This window comes from Colobus angolensis, unplaced genomic scaffold (genome assembly GCF_000951035.1).
Source record: "Colobus angolensis palliatus isolate OR3802 unplaced genomic scaffold, Cang.pa_1.0 Scaffold89, whole genome shotgun sequence".
Taxonomy (NCBI): domain Eukaryota; kingdom Metazoa; phylum Chordata; class Mammalia; order Primates; family Cercopithecidae; genus Colobus; species Colobus angolensis.
Window position 1 is genome coordinate 4,786,707 of NW_012122820.1, and position 16,792 is coordinate 4,803,498.

At 38.0% G+C, this 16,792-nt stretch overlaps 1 protein-coding gene across 3 annotated transcripts in view; it reads right to left on the reverse strand.

Annotated features, from left to right (window-relative positions):
* Window positions 1-16,792, reverse strand: part of PARP11 (poly (ADP-ribose) polymerase family, member 11) — a 59,090-nt gene that overhangs the window by 17,272 nt on the left and 25,026 nt on the right. For 2 of the 3 annotated variants that reach the window (XM_011931068.1, XM_011931067.1), the window contains 2 exons: window positions 4,207-4,335; window positions 482-557 (listed from right to left, as the gene is read on the reverse strand). In XM_011931068.1, coding sequence (XP_011786458.1) covers window positions 482-557; window positions 4,207-4,231 — 101 coding nt within the window. In that variant the 5' untranslated portion in view covers window positions 4,232-4,335. Of the gene's footprint in view, window positions 1-481; window positions 558-3,208; window positions 3,330-4,206; window positions 4,336-16,792 lie in introns of all 3 variants that reach the window. The other variant, XM_011931066.1, reaches the window with a different exon arrangement.

The window sequence follows — 16,792 nt, forward strand, 5'->3', positions numbered from 1 at the left end:
GGGTTCACACCATTCTCCTGCCTCAGCCTCCCGAGTAGCTGGGATTACAGGCGCCCGCCACCTCACCTGGCTAATGTTTTCATATTTTTAGTAGACACGGGATTTCACCATGTTAGCCAGGATGGTCTTGATCTCCTGACCTCGTGATCCACCCACCTTGGCCTCCCAAAGTGCTGGGATTGCAGGCATGAGCCACCGCGCCTGGCCCAAAATTTGATTAAAAGATCAATATTATCAAATGGCCTACCAAAATATTTTCAGTCTATTTGTTTTTCTGTCCAATAGTAAGAAAAAAAACCCCCACTCTTTCCACCCCTATTTTCTTTACCATACCTGAAAGCACTGATAGAAAAGGGGGCTCTTTGTATTAAGCGCTGCTTTATCAAATGGCCTACCAAAATATTTTCAGTCTATTTGTTTTTCTGTCCAATAGTAAGAAAAAAAACCCCCACTCTTTCCACCACTATTTTCTTTACCATACCTGAAAGCACTGATAGAAAAGGGGGCTCTTTGTATTAAGCGCTGCTTTCCAGTGGTGAGATTCATTTGCTTCATTTCTGTACACAAAGACAAGATATTAGATAAGTCATAAAAACACACTGTAGTATAAAGTGTCATGAAGATTAACAGCCACGCTACGCGATGATCAGGAATCAAGGAGCTTTGGGAGGAGCTGGCCAGCATAGTATATTATGGGTACTTTAGCATACCGCTATGGATCATGTTGTGAAGGTGCTATTCAAGGAAGCACAGCTTCATTGCTTGATCTAAGCTCACACATAAAGATGCTAATTTCATCCACTGCTCAGTATGCACGGTCTATTCCCCTTCTGTACCACATTTAGGTTAAACAGACACTAAACTAGGAGAGTTCTAAACCCAGGAAAGCTGAGTACTAGAGAGAAATTACAGTATTAAATGTGGTTGGTTTATTAAGTAGAAAAATGTACATCTATCTCTCCAAAAATTTTGGAAATGATTATAAAACTTGTACAACTTACAGAATTTCAAAAATTTCTACATTTCCTGATTTCTCCTTAATTATACAACTAAACCTAAAAAATAGAAAACCTGGCTAGACCCAGTACAAACTTACATAAAAAGATTCTAGTGATAAGAGACTAATTACTTAAAGGTATCCTTTTCTTCTCTCATCCATGCCTCAGTCATGGCAATATTTACCAGGTCCATTTCTTCATTCCTCAAAGTTAAGTGGTGATTCTTAATGTAAGATTCTAGCCAGTTTACCTCATCTAATTGACATCATTCCATTTCAGAATGATTAGGATTACCCACCCAGACCAAGGCTAGTATAAAGTGTGTTCTGTCCTTTCTGTGCTCTCCTAGACTCTACACACACTGGATTTACCACTGTTCAGGGAACAAGCAGGATCATCTCAGCATGTGGAGCAAGACCTGTGACGCCACCTTCTTGGACCATCTCATTTTGAGTTTACTTTTTACCATTTTTATAGAGAAAACCTGAGTTGGCTAGGGGCAGAATGGTTGGAGCTGAAATCTGCAAAGAGTACATGTGAAATGCTAATACCCACGCCTTTGAAACAGGATCATTACATAGAGGGTTGGGGAACTCAAGTTATTAGTATATGTAACTCCTGTTCCTTAATAATGATATTTTTAATAAACTCTATTTTCTGACAGCAAGTTTCCAAAAAGTGTAGTATACTAAAAAATATTCTTTCAGAAACATGTGGCTTGCTGAATTATCTACCAAACGCTTTGATACATTTCATGCTCTACATGAGGTCTGTTGTCTGTGCATATCATTCGGTTTCAGTTCTCCCTCAAAAATACCTGTACACATGACGAAAAACGCCTACCAGACACCTTCTGCCTAGACTGCGGCAGAGGGACAAATGTCAGGGCCTCTTAAATCCTGCTGATTTGCCTAATGGCATTAAAAAATTATGGTTTGTCACGAGTAAGGATCTCATGGTTTTTAATTCTTGATAATTAAAACAAACAAACAAACAAACAAGAAAAACAACTTTGGTGGGATAATAATTATTACATACTTGGTTCCATCAATCACTTACTGGACAAATCCCCTTCACTGTTTCTGGGCCGTGGCTCATCCCAGGGGATTTCCTAATGTTTCCCCACCCTACCCAGCCGCAGTGCGCTACGAACACTGTCATAAAGACACTACTCACAGGAATTGCGAGAGAGCAGCTAAAGGACTAAGCTGTGGAGCAAACAAAATGTTCTTTTATTAAGAAAGCCTCCCATCCACATCGTGTTTGCCTCTAAGCAATAAATAGCTGAAACTAACTGCTTGAAACTTGAGGAGCTCAGTTCATCAGGTTTTTCATGGGACACCCCAAAACATGCCCATATATCACAGATGAAATCCAAAGTGGGACTGATTTCCAGATTATCTGGCTAATCTGTGAAAGAGCCAAATAAATACGAAAATGACAGAAGGCAATGTCCATTAAAGAAATCGTTTTCTGACAAAGACATCAAGAGAAAGGTCATTCAGCTAAAACTTGTTCTTGAAACTACTGCCAACTACCTATGACTTTCTCACTTGACATCTGTTTGATCCTTAAAGTAAAAAAGTTCTGGCCAAGCAAGGTGGCTCATGCCTGTAATCCCAGCACTTTGGGAGGTGAGGCGGGTGGATCAGGAGGTCAGGAGTTGAAGACCAGCCTGGTCAACATGATGAAACACTATCTCTACTAAAAACACAAAAGAGTTAGCCAGATGTGGGGTCGGGTGTCTGTAATCCCACCTACTCAGGAGGCTGAGGCAGAGACTTGCTTGAACCCAGGAGGCGGAGGTTGCAATGAGCTGAGATCGTGCCACTACACACCAGCATGGGTGACACAGCGAGACGTCTCAAAAAAAAATGTAAAAATGTTCTTACCTATTTCAAAAGACTGATGGGATGATGAATAAAACAACTCATACAGTGTTTTGTGTTCCTTAGAAGTATGAAATGCACTTAGTATATATGACAATCTTCACATACATTAATATACACAACCATATAAACACACCTTTTATAAAAGGTAATGTTGCTCAAGATTTTAAAACTTGAATTTTTATAGAGGTATTTTTGTATATAACAAAAAAGATATACTTCACTGTTGGCAAATATATCAACTAATCCTGACCTTCAGAGCTGTAGATTTTACCATATCAATATACTAAAAACACACAACTATTAGGGAAAAAAACATACCTGCAAAGTCTATCTTGTAGCTGAATTTGGAAGTAGTAAAAGAAATGGAGCCACAAGGGTTTGTTTTGAAGCTTTTTTCGATATCTTCACTGCTAACTGAACACTGACTGTTGGTATCCGGCTTTAAGACAAACCAGAAAGTTTCATTTACCAGCTGTTCACATTAATGACTTGGCCACAGAGGTGGTACTGTGGTCATAGAGACAGGGAATGGAGGGACAAGGGAAACTTACTAATCACCTGTTCTAGTTCCCAACACACAGGGAGACTCACAACTAAGCCAGCATATTGAAAATGGTTTAAGGATCTCCAGTGAAGAAACAACTGGTTACAGTCCCCTTCAATAACTAGATATATATAGAAATATAGTTATTTTTCCAGATAATCACAATTTTTACAGATTATTCCAATAATCAAACTTTCTAAGTGGCTCAAATTAAATCTTCTTTTCTAGTTTAGTAGAGCAAAAAAAAAAGACTACAGGTTTTGAGTACGGATTCAAATCTCAGTTTCACTAGCTGTGTGACCCTTGACAAATTATGTCAACTTTTCTGAGTCTTACTTTCCTTGACTGTAAGAGAGAATGTTAACATCTGCTTCCAAGTTACTGTGAGGATAAGGGAGAAAATAAATGTACAACACCTAACATAACACCTGGCGTACAGAAGTGTTTAATACGGATTTGTTCTTCCCTTTCTTTGTCCATCAAACCAAATTTGGAGTTGCTCAGATGTACTGACACCATGCAACTCTCAGTCACATTCGTCCTCTGTACACACAGTAAACACATATTGTTTCTTCTAAATAAATGAGTGTGAAAACTTGGGGAAACGAAAAGGAAAAGGACTAGAATAATTTCTAACTTTTTTTTAGTTAAATGATTTTATTTCCTTAAGGTTTAACTTCAAGTTCTATATTTATATTCATTTTACATACATTAGCAACGTGATGCTAAGTGAATCGAAAACACTTCTGCTAAACTCAAGGAAAGGAGATACCTGAAACATGTGCCACTTCCCACATTCTGCCAAGTAAAACCAGCCCCACTGGGTATCTGACGTGTCCATGTCATCCTCTCCATTGTTTGTTGTTTTAGAAAAGAATTCTTCTGCTTTGTGAAACATCTCCTGAAAAGCCAGAAAGAGGTGGAGGAAGAAATAATTCTATTAATAACAAGTACACTTTTTACAGATCATTTTACTTCTTTACAAAGAGTGTTATTCAAGTGTCTTTCCTCCCATGACACTTTAAAAACAGCCTTCTATCTTGCATATTGGCTCTGAAGATAAACATTTAAAATGTTGGACATCATTGCTTAACAATTCAGGCAAATAATAATCATCTTAGGTAGAATATGCCAATGTCTATTCAATCATTTAAGTAAGCTATATCAACATCAATAATCACTTCAGGTTTTCAGCATAGCCCCAAGCAATTTCAATTTTATCTTATGTTCATGTATTTGGTCAAAAGGACCCATGCTATCACACTAGTTTAAGATCAAATGCATCTAATTTTTATTTTAAACAGCCATTTGATTTAATGGCATGGAAAGATATTTATATGGTGTTGACTGTAAAAGATTACAAGAAAATAGAAACAGTATAATCCAATTTTAATAAAAATAAACTTACCCCTGTGAATGTGTGTGTGTGTATCTGTATATGTAAATGTTTACACACATACATAGAAAAAAGTCTGGATGTATATATAACAATCTACCACCATTTTTTCTAAGTGTCAGGATAAAATAGCCATAATAGTAAACTTTATATGACTTACTATGTGCCAACTACTGTTCTAAGTACTACACAGATGATAACGCATTTAGGCCTCACAACAACTTAGAGACAGACACTATCAGTACTCCAAATTTATAAACGAGGAAACTAAGGTGTAGAGAAGTCATACAATGAGGAAGTCAAGATTCAAACCCAGCATCCTGGTTTCAGGGTCCATGCACTTAGCCACCGTCACATACTGTCTTATACTTCACTGTCAATGATTTCATAATTTTAACTATACCAATTAACTCACATACACATTATCTTTGAAAAGTTTTAAACATTCTTGGTTGGGTATTGCAATGAAGAAGTCTCTAGAAAGGAGACAAAGAGGCTGGTCAAAGAAAATTAAACTCAATCTGGAATTTGGCTTCCTGTCCTCATTCTTCGAGGGTTTTTAAATTATTGAGTTTATAGAACTACTACATAAAAAATATTCTCCTTGCAAAAAATCAGAACATTCAAAATAAAGCTAAAGACTTTTTTAACCATCACTTCCATTCCTGGTACCTTCTCACCTTTCTTCTCCAGGGTGAGCCAATGCTATAATTTCACTGAGTATCTTTCAGAGCTCTCTCTCTCTCACTCTGTGTTTGTGTGTGTATAATTATACACATATAAAAACACATAGAGTTATTGATGATTTGATAAAAATTTGATTTCCTGTATCATTGATTTTTTTTTTACAATGAATATGTACTACTGGGCAATTTAGAAAGTATTTGCCTTTTAATTTCATCATTTAAAATGTCCATCCTATTTTTAGAAGCGGTAGTAACCTGGAATAAGTCTCTATTACCTTGTCTAGGCCACAGCTGGCTCTTCACAAAATGAAAAATGATTGACTCCTTCCTCATTGGGTTGTTGGTACAAATGAATGAGACAATGCAGTAAAGTACCAAGCACAGTGCCTGACCTCAATGAAGGGGGTCTGTTATTTTTTATATATGTTTGGAAACTCAAGCAATGCTTTATGATTATTTCCCACTTTTTCTTCATGTTTGAAATTCGATTGGCTTCTAAGAAATGAAAAACAGAACACCCTAGGGTCAAAGGCTTCCGGTTTAGGACCCACTATTTACCTTATCTATGCTAACCACATAATAAAGACCATGACTTAAAGTTTAAGATCCAACTGTCCAGTAAACTGTTCACAATTCCTACTGCTTTTTTAGGACCCACTATTTACCTTATCTATGCTAACCACATAATAAAGACAATGACTTAAAGTTTAAGATCCAACTGTCCAGTAAACTGTTCACAATTCCTACTGCTTTTTTAAATTAATGCTAACTTCATTTCGCCATTTAACTGTGAGAAAGACAGAAAGAAAGCAAATGTGACCTAAATTTAGCTTTTCTTCTGAAAATAACCAGAAAAATTTGGAAGACTGATATTGGAGCTAACAGTTAAAAATATTTGCCTTATGAATTCTATCTTTTCTCTATTAGAAAAGAGCATAGAAAAGAGAAAAGTTCCCTTTATACAGCATACATATACACGTGTGCTCTGCTATAAAACACCTTACCTAAGACTTCACTTTAGGCCAGGTCACAAATGAAAGTGTTTCAGCAACATCCTTTCAGAGCTTTCTGTTATAAATAGCTTTGGGTGGGACTTAGGACAGCCCCATCTTGTATTTGTCACAGTTTTAGAGAGGACAGCACTATAGACAGGTACCATTGAACAATTCTAAAGCACTTCAAATCTTATAAAATTCCTTATCAATTTACACTATTTCTTTTCCTCCACAATTCAATGTGCAGGAGAGAAAAGTGATTATTTTCCCATTAAAGTCAGGAAAAAAAACAAAGCAGAGAATACTACAATTTTTCAGTCTAGATTCACAGCCAGCAGTACAGAGAAGATTAAAGAAACACCTAAGGCCTCCTGAACCTCAGCTCTTCCCCCTGCGTGACCAAGCCCCACGGCCGCCTTCCACACATGCACAGTTCTCTCTCCTCTCCTTTGCTTCACAGATGCTCTGAGTTTCTTTCAAAAGATGCATTTTATAAGATTAAACATTTCAATTTTCTACAGTAAGTTTTCTCTACAAAGAAATGACTATTTTGCATAATTATGTTCAAAGAGTTAAGTCAAATTTAAATTAATAACTTTAAAATACCGCAACCATAGTAAGAATGGCTCTAGGCCAGGACACATTTATGGGTAATAAAAAGAATATCCACCAGTTATCGGTTATGACGCAGGTATTTAATGATGTTAGATGAATGAACTTGTTCAGTCACAAGGCCACATCCTGTCTGATTTTCCTGTTTGTAATTAGAAGCAGGCTGGGAAGAAAAAAAAAGTTAGTACAAAGCAGTAAAGCATTTTGTAAAGTTTCCAGGGCAATGGGTATGCTGGTAGAGCTTGTCTTCATGTTATCTGTTACAGAGAGAATCTTTATTTACAGAGCCTGGGAACAGTCAGTCTGGATCATCAAATTGAAAAGCTGTGTGGAAAATGAGTTTCAAGTCAAAATCCTGGTCTATATAAGGAAAATAATGCTGCCTCCCAGACTGGTTTCAAGTTTTCTGACATGAATTTTAGTTTACTACAACAAAGTATAATTTATTTTGTTAGCATGAGTATAGTATCTTGAGGAAATCATATTTGGTAATAATAACTTCCTTGCCTCTACATCTAAAGAAGATCCCAAACCTGATCTTAAAAGTTTAAAAATGAACGAGAACTTCCAGAATGACAGAACAAGGAGCTCAGTGGAACTGGCAAAACTACATTTTAAAAACTAGTAGGCTGGGCTCACACCTGTAATCTCAGGGCTTTGTGAGGCTGAGAAGGAAGGTTCACATGAGGCCAGGAGTTTGAGGCAAGCCTGACAACACAGTGAGACTCCATCGCCACAAAAAAATAAAATAAAAATTACTCAGGCACGCTGATGCACGCTTGTAGTCCCAGCCACTTGAGAGGCTGAGATGGAAGGACTGCCTCGCAGTTCGAGGCTGCAGTGAGCGAAGATCATGCCACTGCACTCCAGCTTGGACAACAGAGCAGGACCCTGTCTCACAAAAATTAATTAATTAAAAATTAAAAACTGCGAAAATTATTTTAAAAAACAAACATTTAAAGTCTCTGGAAATTGTACTAAGGGCATACAGAAAGTGGAGAAACATTCATTCAAGAAAATTTACTAAATCTCAGAACAAGTTAGAGTCTGTGGCATTTGAGTTACAAACCACCGTTTCTCACACCCTACCAGGTCTGTGTTATGAAGGCTCCACCTGCAGTACATGCAGCCAAGACAGGCAGAGGGCTCCCCTCCCTCAGGCTCCCGGACTGTGGCTACTTCTACCCTGGGAGGCGCAGGCTGCTGGTGTTTCTCCTCTCCTTCAGCCCAGAGGTGCAGAAGCTCTGTTCTGGAGAGGTGACACAGAGGACCGCTCTCTCTTCCCCTACACAGCCCCCATTCAAAAGGTGGAAGTTCTGTTCCAGGTACAGCAGGCTGGGAATACTGGGCCCTGACTGCCACCGCCCCAACTTGCTCCCAAGGGCTGCTACCACCACCCCAGTGACCACTCTAAGAAGGGAGTGTTACTCTGGGGAAAAAAAAGGCTCTCACCTTCAGCCCCAGGTGCGGTGGCATGGAGATTTTGCTCAGGGGGAAAGACAGGCCGTAAGGACAAAGAGCTCTACATTTCCACCTGAGAGGACTGACGTTATCTGGAACAGAGAGGAGAAGCCCATGCCTAAGGGCATTACCAAAAACTGTGGGGCCGGTGCAGTAGTTCATGCCGGTGCAGTAGTTCATGCCGGTGCAGTAGTTCACGCCGGTGCAGTAGTTCACGCCGGTGCAGTAGTTCACGCCTGTAATCCCAGCACTTTGGGAGGCCAAGACGGGCACATCACCTGAGGAGAAGCCCATGCCTAAGGGCATTACCAAAAACTGTGGGGCCGGTGCAGTAGTTCATGCCGGTGCAGTAGTTCACGCCTGTAATCCCAGCACTTTGGGAGGCCAAGACGGGCACATCACCTGAGGCCAGGAGCTTGAGACCAGCCTGGCCAACATGGTGAAACCCCATCTCTACTAAAAACACAAAAAATTAGCCACCCGCGGTGGCGGCACCTGTAGTCCCAGCTCCTCAGGAGGATGAGACAAGAGGACCTATTGAATCCCAGAGGCAAGGGTTTCAATGAGCCGACATCACGCAATTGCACTCTAGCCTGGGGGACAAGAGCGACACTCCATCTCAACAAGAAAGAAAGAAAACAGTGGAAATCTTAATGAACACCAAGAAAGGCTAGGAGCTCCAATACAAGCAGAATGGCAGAGCAGGCAGAAGTTTAACGCAGAGAACCACAGACAGCCAAGAAGAGCCCTCTTAGATCATAGAGCAGTCAGAAAGGCACTATAAAAATATTAGGCTGTATCCACCCAGGAATGGTCAGGGCAGAACATGGGGCGGTCTTGAAAACACTCTCTAAGCTATACATATACTCATCAACCCAGCGTAGAAACTTCACGGCACAAGGGTCTTAACCACAACTTCTGGTTACACACAACTTAACAGAAGCTACTCTGACCCAGGGGCAATTCCTATGAAGCCAGGGTTAAAGGAAACAGCACTATCATCCCTGGAAGTCTGGATACTGTGTACATGCCAAAGGTTGGGCCCTCTCAGGAACTAACTTCCAAGCTACTAGTCCTTGGCTAACCCGTAGGACAAAAAAAAGAAAAAAAGTAAACTCCCTGAACTATGATAGCAGTCACCAAGCCACACACACATTTAACACTTAAGGGTCAAAATCTAACTACCTAAAGGAAAGTAAGCACAATCTGTGACCAGTACGTAGTCTATGCCAATCCAGAAATGCCACATAAGTAGTCAGGCTAAGAGATTAAGAACAATGGGGAAAAACCTGAGCTGGGATATTAGAAGCTACACATTGTGAGGAAAATGGACTTTACAGAATTTGTTCAGCTGTATCACTAAACACATAAACCAATAACCAAACAAACACAATAGGGATCAGCATCCAGAGTTGCTATGTTACTTAAAATACCCAGTTTTCAAGAAAAAAATTATCAGACATAAAAAAAAAAAACTCCACAAAGATGTGAGCAATACCCATAGAAAACCAAAAGAAGCTGCCTCTAGATGGGGCACAGGTGGTAGACTGAGCAAACAAACACTTCCAAGCAATTAATACAAATATGTTCAAAGACCTAAATGAAACTATGCTTAACAGGTTAAGGGAAATTATGGTGACAATGTCTCATCAAATAAATAGTATCGATAAAGAGAGAAATAATTTAAAATAACCAAATGGAAATTCTGGAGTCGAAAAGTATAGTAAGTAAAATGAAAAACTCACTAGAAAGGCTCAGTGGTAGCTCTGTGAACTTTTATATCAGCAAACTTGAACATAAATGAACAGACATTATGTAATAGATGAAATGTAAGAAAGGAAAGAAAAAAATTAAAGAAAAATAAACAGAGCATTAGAGAAACGTGGGATACCATTAAGTGCACCAACATATAAATAACTGGAGTATCAGAAGCAGAGGAGAGAGAGAAAGGCACAGGGAAAACCTTAAAGAAAGTAAAACTATCCAAATTTGTAAATTTTATATATATATATACACCCACATATATAGACACATATATATACACACACACACACACACGTATAGATGTGTGTGTGTGTGTATAGACATAAATCTACACATCCAAGCAGCTCAATACATTCCAAAAGTGAAAAACACAGAGATCCAAATGCAAACACATCAAAGTCAAAATTTGGAAAGTCAAAGACAAACAGAAAATCTTAAAATCAGGAAGAGAAAAACAACTGATCACATATAAGAGAATCCTAATGAGATTAACAGCTGACCTCTCATCAGAAATGCTAAACGCCAAAGGTTAGGAGACAACATTCTCCGAGTACATAAAGTAAAAAACAAACAAACAAAAAAAAGCACCTATCAACCAAGAATCTTATACCAGCAAAACTATCTTTCAAAAATGAAGGTGAAATAAAGATATCACCACAATTACAAAAACTGAGAGAATTCATTGCTAGCAAACCTGCTTTACAAGAAATAACAAAGGAAGTTTATTAGGCTGAAATGATACTAGGCAGTACTAACAATCCATGGGGGATAACAAAGAACAGAAGAGTGCTGGTAAAGGTAATTATGTGAGTAATTTAAAGGTATAATTGCTGATTTCTCCTTTCACCTCTTGACTGATTTAAAAGTAACTACATAAACCAATGCATGAACTGCCAGTTCCAAGACGGTGGCACGGAAGATAGCTGGCTTCACTCCCTGCCCCCACAGAAAACCAAAAACAAATACACAGCACCAAGATTATCACCAGCAATATCCCAGAACGCAAATACTATGTAGGAAGAGGCAGTTCCCAGGGACACAGAGGAGTGAAAAAACTCTGAGCAGACAGTAAGGGAATTGGATTTTCTTACCCATGATACCTCACCACAAAATCAGCCGCATCAAGCATACAGAAAACTTCCCCCTGACTCATGATTTCTACACTGGAAAAAGTGAGATTAAGGTGGCCAACCAGCTTTCCCACCATCTTGGGTTCCCTGACAGACCTGTCCCTGCCTCAATCTACAGGAAGCACTGGGAGTACCTGAAGGGAGAACTTTCCCTGAAAACAGCCAGAGACAAAGGAGTTAAGTAGGACTACAATCCCAAACCCTGGAAACTGCTCTGTAACTCAATCAAAGGAGACACCAAATCAGAGTGGCTATTCAGCAACACCACATTATAGGAGCTTCACCCACAGGTTTCCCAAGCACAAACCCCAAGTCAGCCTTCCCGCACTGCCAGGATAACCTCTTTGGTACCTCTCCCACTCAGCATGGGCAGTGTTCTAATTATTTACTGGAGCTAAGAAAAACCTGAGTGTAAGGCACCATCTAGTGCTTAAAAGGAGGCAGGCCTAGGGGGTAAAAAAAAGATACTCAACAGCTAAATTACAAAGAATCTCTAATCTCTTTATACTACAACTTGTTGTATCTATAAGATGTTTTCTTAAGTCTTGCGGCAACCATAATGCAAAAACCTATAATAGACCCACTAAAAATAAAAAGCAATGAGTTAAAACATACAACCAGAGAAAATCACTTACCCAGAAAGGAAGATGTAAGAAAGGAAGAGAGCAATTACAAAACAACCAGAAAATAAGCAACAAAATGAACTAGCAAGGACAACCTTATAAATAATAACCCTGAATGCAAATGGATTCACTTCTCGAATTAAAGAGCACGGAGTGGCTGAATGGGGAAAAAAAAAATTCCAAATATATGATACTTACAAGAAACCGACCTCACCTATAAAGACACACATGAGGATGAAAGGGAAGGGATAAAGATATTCCATGCAACTGGAAAACAAAGAAGAGCAGAGTAGCCATATTTATAAAGAGATAAAATAGACTATGAACAAGGCCTGTAAAAAGAGATAAAGAAGGTCAATAAATAATGACAATAGGGTCAACTAAGCAAGTGGACATAATAAGTATCTATGCACTCAACACCCATGATCTTAAGCATATAAAACAAACATTAATAGACTTAAAGTGAGGGGCAGACTGCAATACAGCAAAAGTAAGAAACTTTAAAAAATAATAATAATAATAAAAAGTAAGGGACTTCCAGACAGAAAATCAACAACAACAACAACAACAACAAACCACATCAGATTTAAATTACACACTAGATCAAATAGGCCTGTCATTTACAGAACATTTCACCCAATTGCTGCAGAATACACATTCTTTTCATCAACACAGGAAATATTCTTCAGAATAGGCCATATCTTAGGTCACAAAAAGTCTCAACAAAAAAGCAGAAATCATATCAATTATCTCTTCTGACCACAATGAAATGAAACTAGAAATCAAAGAAAGGAGGAACTTTGGAAACTACACAAAAACATGGAAATTAAACAACATGCTCCAAAATGACCAACTAGCCAATGAAGAAATTAAGAAGGAAATTTAAAATTGCTAAAAGCAAATGAAAGTGGAGATACAAAATACCAAAAGCTACGGAATACAATAAAAGCAGTACTAACAGAGAAGTTTATAGCAATAAACATCTGTATCAAAAAACTACACTTTAAAAAAAGAAGAAAACAACAACAATCTAACAATGCACACCTTAAGGAACTAGAAAAGCAAAAATAAACCAAATCCAAAATTAACAGAAGGAGAGAAATAATAAATACCAGAGCATAAAAAAAATTGAGACTTAAAAAACAAAGCCGCATTTTTCAAAAGATAAACAAAAATTGACAATTCTTAGTCTTAGTGAGACTAAGAAAAATAAGAGAAGATCCAAATAAATAAAATCAGAAATGAAAAAGGTGACAACTGAGACCAGAATAAATACAAAGAATTATTAGAGACTATTATAAACAACACGCCAACAAACTGGAAAACTGAGAGGAAATTGAAAAATTCCTGGACATATTCAATCTACTATGATTAAATCATAAAGAAATAGAAAACTTGGGCCGGGCGCAGTGGCTCACGCCTGTAATCCCAGCACTTTGGGAGGCCGAGGTGGGCGGATCACAAGGTCAGGAGATCGAGACCATCCTGGCTAACACGGTGAAACCCCGTCTCTACTAAAAATACAAAAAAAATTAGCCAGATGTGGTGGCAGGCACCTGTAGTCCCAGCTACTCGGGAGGCTGAGCCAGGAAAATGGCATGAACCCGGGAGGCAGAGCTTGCAGTGAGCCAAGACTGTGCCACTGCACTCCAGCCTGAGCAACAGAGCAAGACTCTGTCTCAAAAAAAAAAAAAAAAAGAAAGAAAGAAATAGAAAACTTGAACAGGCTGCATGCAGTGGCTCATGCCTGTAATCCCAGCACTTTGGGAGGCTGAGGTAGGAGGATCATTTGTGGCCAGGAGTTCAAGACCAGCCTAGGCAACACAGCAAAACTCTGTCTCTGCACAAAATTTAAAAATTAGCTGGGCATGTGCCTGTGGTCCCAAATACTTTGGAGGCTGACGTGGGAGTGGGAGTATCACTTGAGCTCCAGCATGTAAAGCTGCAGTGAGCTATGACTGCACCACTGCACTCCAGCCTGGCCAACAGAGAGAGAGATCCTGTAGGAAGAAAGAAAAGAAAAGAGAAGAAGAGAAAGAAGAGGAAAAATAAAGAAAATTAAAACCTAAACAAACCAATAACAAGTAACAAGATTGAAGCTATAATTATGTCTCTCAACAAAGAAAAGCTCAGGACCTGATGGCTTCACTGCTGAATTCTACCAAACATTTAAAGAACTAATGCCAATTCTACTCAAACTCTTCAAAAAAATTGAAAAGGAAGAAATACCTCAAACTCATTCTACAAGACAGCATTATCCTTATATCAAAACCCAGTAAGGACACAACAAACAAAGAAAACCATGGGCCAATATCACCCATGAACATAGATGCAAAAATCCTCAATAAAATACGAGCAAACTGAATTCAACAACACATTAAAAAAATCATTCACCATGATCAAGTGAGATTCACATCCCAAGGATGCAAGGATGGTTCAACATACGCAAATCAATCAACATGACAGATCACAACAGAACCAAGAAGAAAAACCATATAATCATTTTAACAGATGCTTTAAAAGCGTTTGATAAAATTTAACATCTTCTAATAATAAAAACCCTCAACAAACTGGATATAGAAGAAACATATCTACTAAGGCCAGATGACAAACCCACAGCTAATAACACACTAAATGGGAAAAAATTAAAAGCCTTTCCTCTAAAATCTGGAACAAGACAAGGATGTCCAGTTTCACTACTGTTACTCAACACGATATTGGAAGTCCTGGCAAGAGTTAGGCAAGAAAGAGAAATACATGGCAACCAAATTGGAGAAAAAAAAGTTAAATTTCCTTTGTTGACAGAAGACATAATCCTATTCTTAAAGAAACCTAAAAACTCCACCAAAAACTTGTTAGAACTGATAAATTCAGTAAAACTGCAGGATACAAAATCAACATACAAAAAATCAGTAGCATTTATATATGCCAAGAACAAACAATCTAAAAAAGAAATCAAAAAAGCAATTCAATTTACAATAGCTACAAATAATATAAAATACATAGAAGTCAATTTAACTAAAATGAAAGATCTATACAGGAAAAACTATAAAATGCTTATGAAAGAAATTAAAGACATAACGGAAAGACATTCCACGCTCACGAACTGAAACAATTAATATTGTTAAAATGACAATACCACCCAAAGCAATTTACAGGTTCAACATAATCCCTATCAAAATACCAATGACATTCTTCACAGAAATAAACAAACGAACAAAAAATCCTAAAATTTATATAGAACCACAAAAGACCCTGAATAGCTAAAGCAATCCTGAGCAAAAACAAGGCTGGAGGCCTCACATTACCCAAGTTCAAAATATACTACAAAGCTATAGTAATCAAATCAGCATGATACTTGCATAAAAACAGACACATAGACCAATGGAACAGAATAGAGAACCCAGATATAAATCCACACATTTACAGCTAACTCATTTCAACAAAGTCACCAGGAACATAGAATGGGAACAGTCTCTTTAATAAATGGTGCTAGAAAAACCGGATAAAGACTATCCAATTTGCAGAAAAATAAAACCATACCACTATCTCTAACCATATTAAAAAATCAAATCAAATTTAAATACTTAAATCTAAGATTTGAAACTATGAAACTACTAGAAGAAAACATTGGGGAAATCAGAACATTGGTCTGGGCAAGATTTTTTGTGTAAGACCTCAAAAGCACTGCAACCAAAGCAAAAATGGATCACTGGAATTACATCAAACTAAAAAGAGTCTACACAACAAAGGAAACAATCAACAAAGTGAAGAAACAAGTCACAGAACAGGAGAAAATACGTGCAAACTATCAATGTGGCAACTGATTAATAATAAGAATATATAAGGAGTTCAAATAATTCAACAGCAAAAGAAAAAAAAAACCCACAAATAATCCAATTTAAAATCGGGCAAAACACCTGAATAGATATTTCTCAAAAGACATACAAATTACCAACAGGTATATGAGAAAATGCGCAAAATCACTAATTTTCAAAGAAATGCAAACCAAAACCACAATGGGACATCATCTCACCTCAGTTAAAACAGCTTTTATAAAAAGACAAAGAATAACAAATGCTAGCAAGGACGTGGAGAAAATGGAACCCTCGTATACTGTTGGTGGGAATGTAACTAAGAATAGTCACCATGGAAAACTATGGAGATGCCTCAGAAAAAAAAAAAAAATAGAACTAACATATTATCCAGCAACACCACTACTGAGTATATACCTAAAAGAAAAAAAAAATCAATATAGTGAAGAGATATCTGCACTCCCGTATTTATTGCAGAATGATTCGTAATAGCCAAGATAGGGAATCAACCTAAGTATCCATCCATGGATAAATGGATAAAGAAAATCTGGTTTATATACACAATGGATTATCCAGCTGTAAAAAAAGAATGGAGTCATGACATTGGCAGCAACATGGATAGAATGAGAATTCATTATGTTAAGTAAAATAAGCCGAGCACAGAAAGACAAGTATCACCCGTTCTCATTCATACGTGGGAGCTAAATAAGTGGAACTCATGAAGAGACAAAGTAGATTGGTGGTTACCAGAGGCTGGGAAGGGCAGGGGGAGAGAGTGATTAAAAGAGGTTGATTAACGGGTAAAAATATACAGTTAGGGCTGGGCGCGGTGGCTCAAGCCTGTAATCCCAGCACTTTGGGAGGCCAAGACGGGCA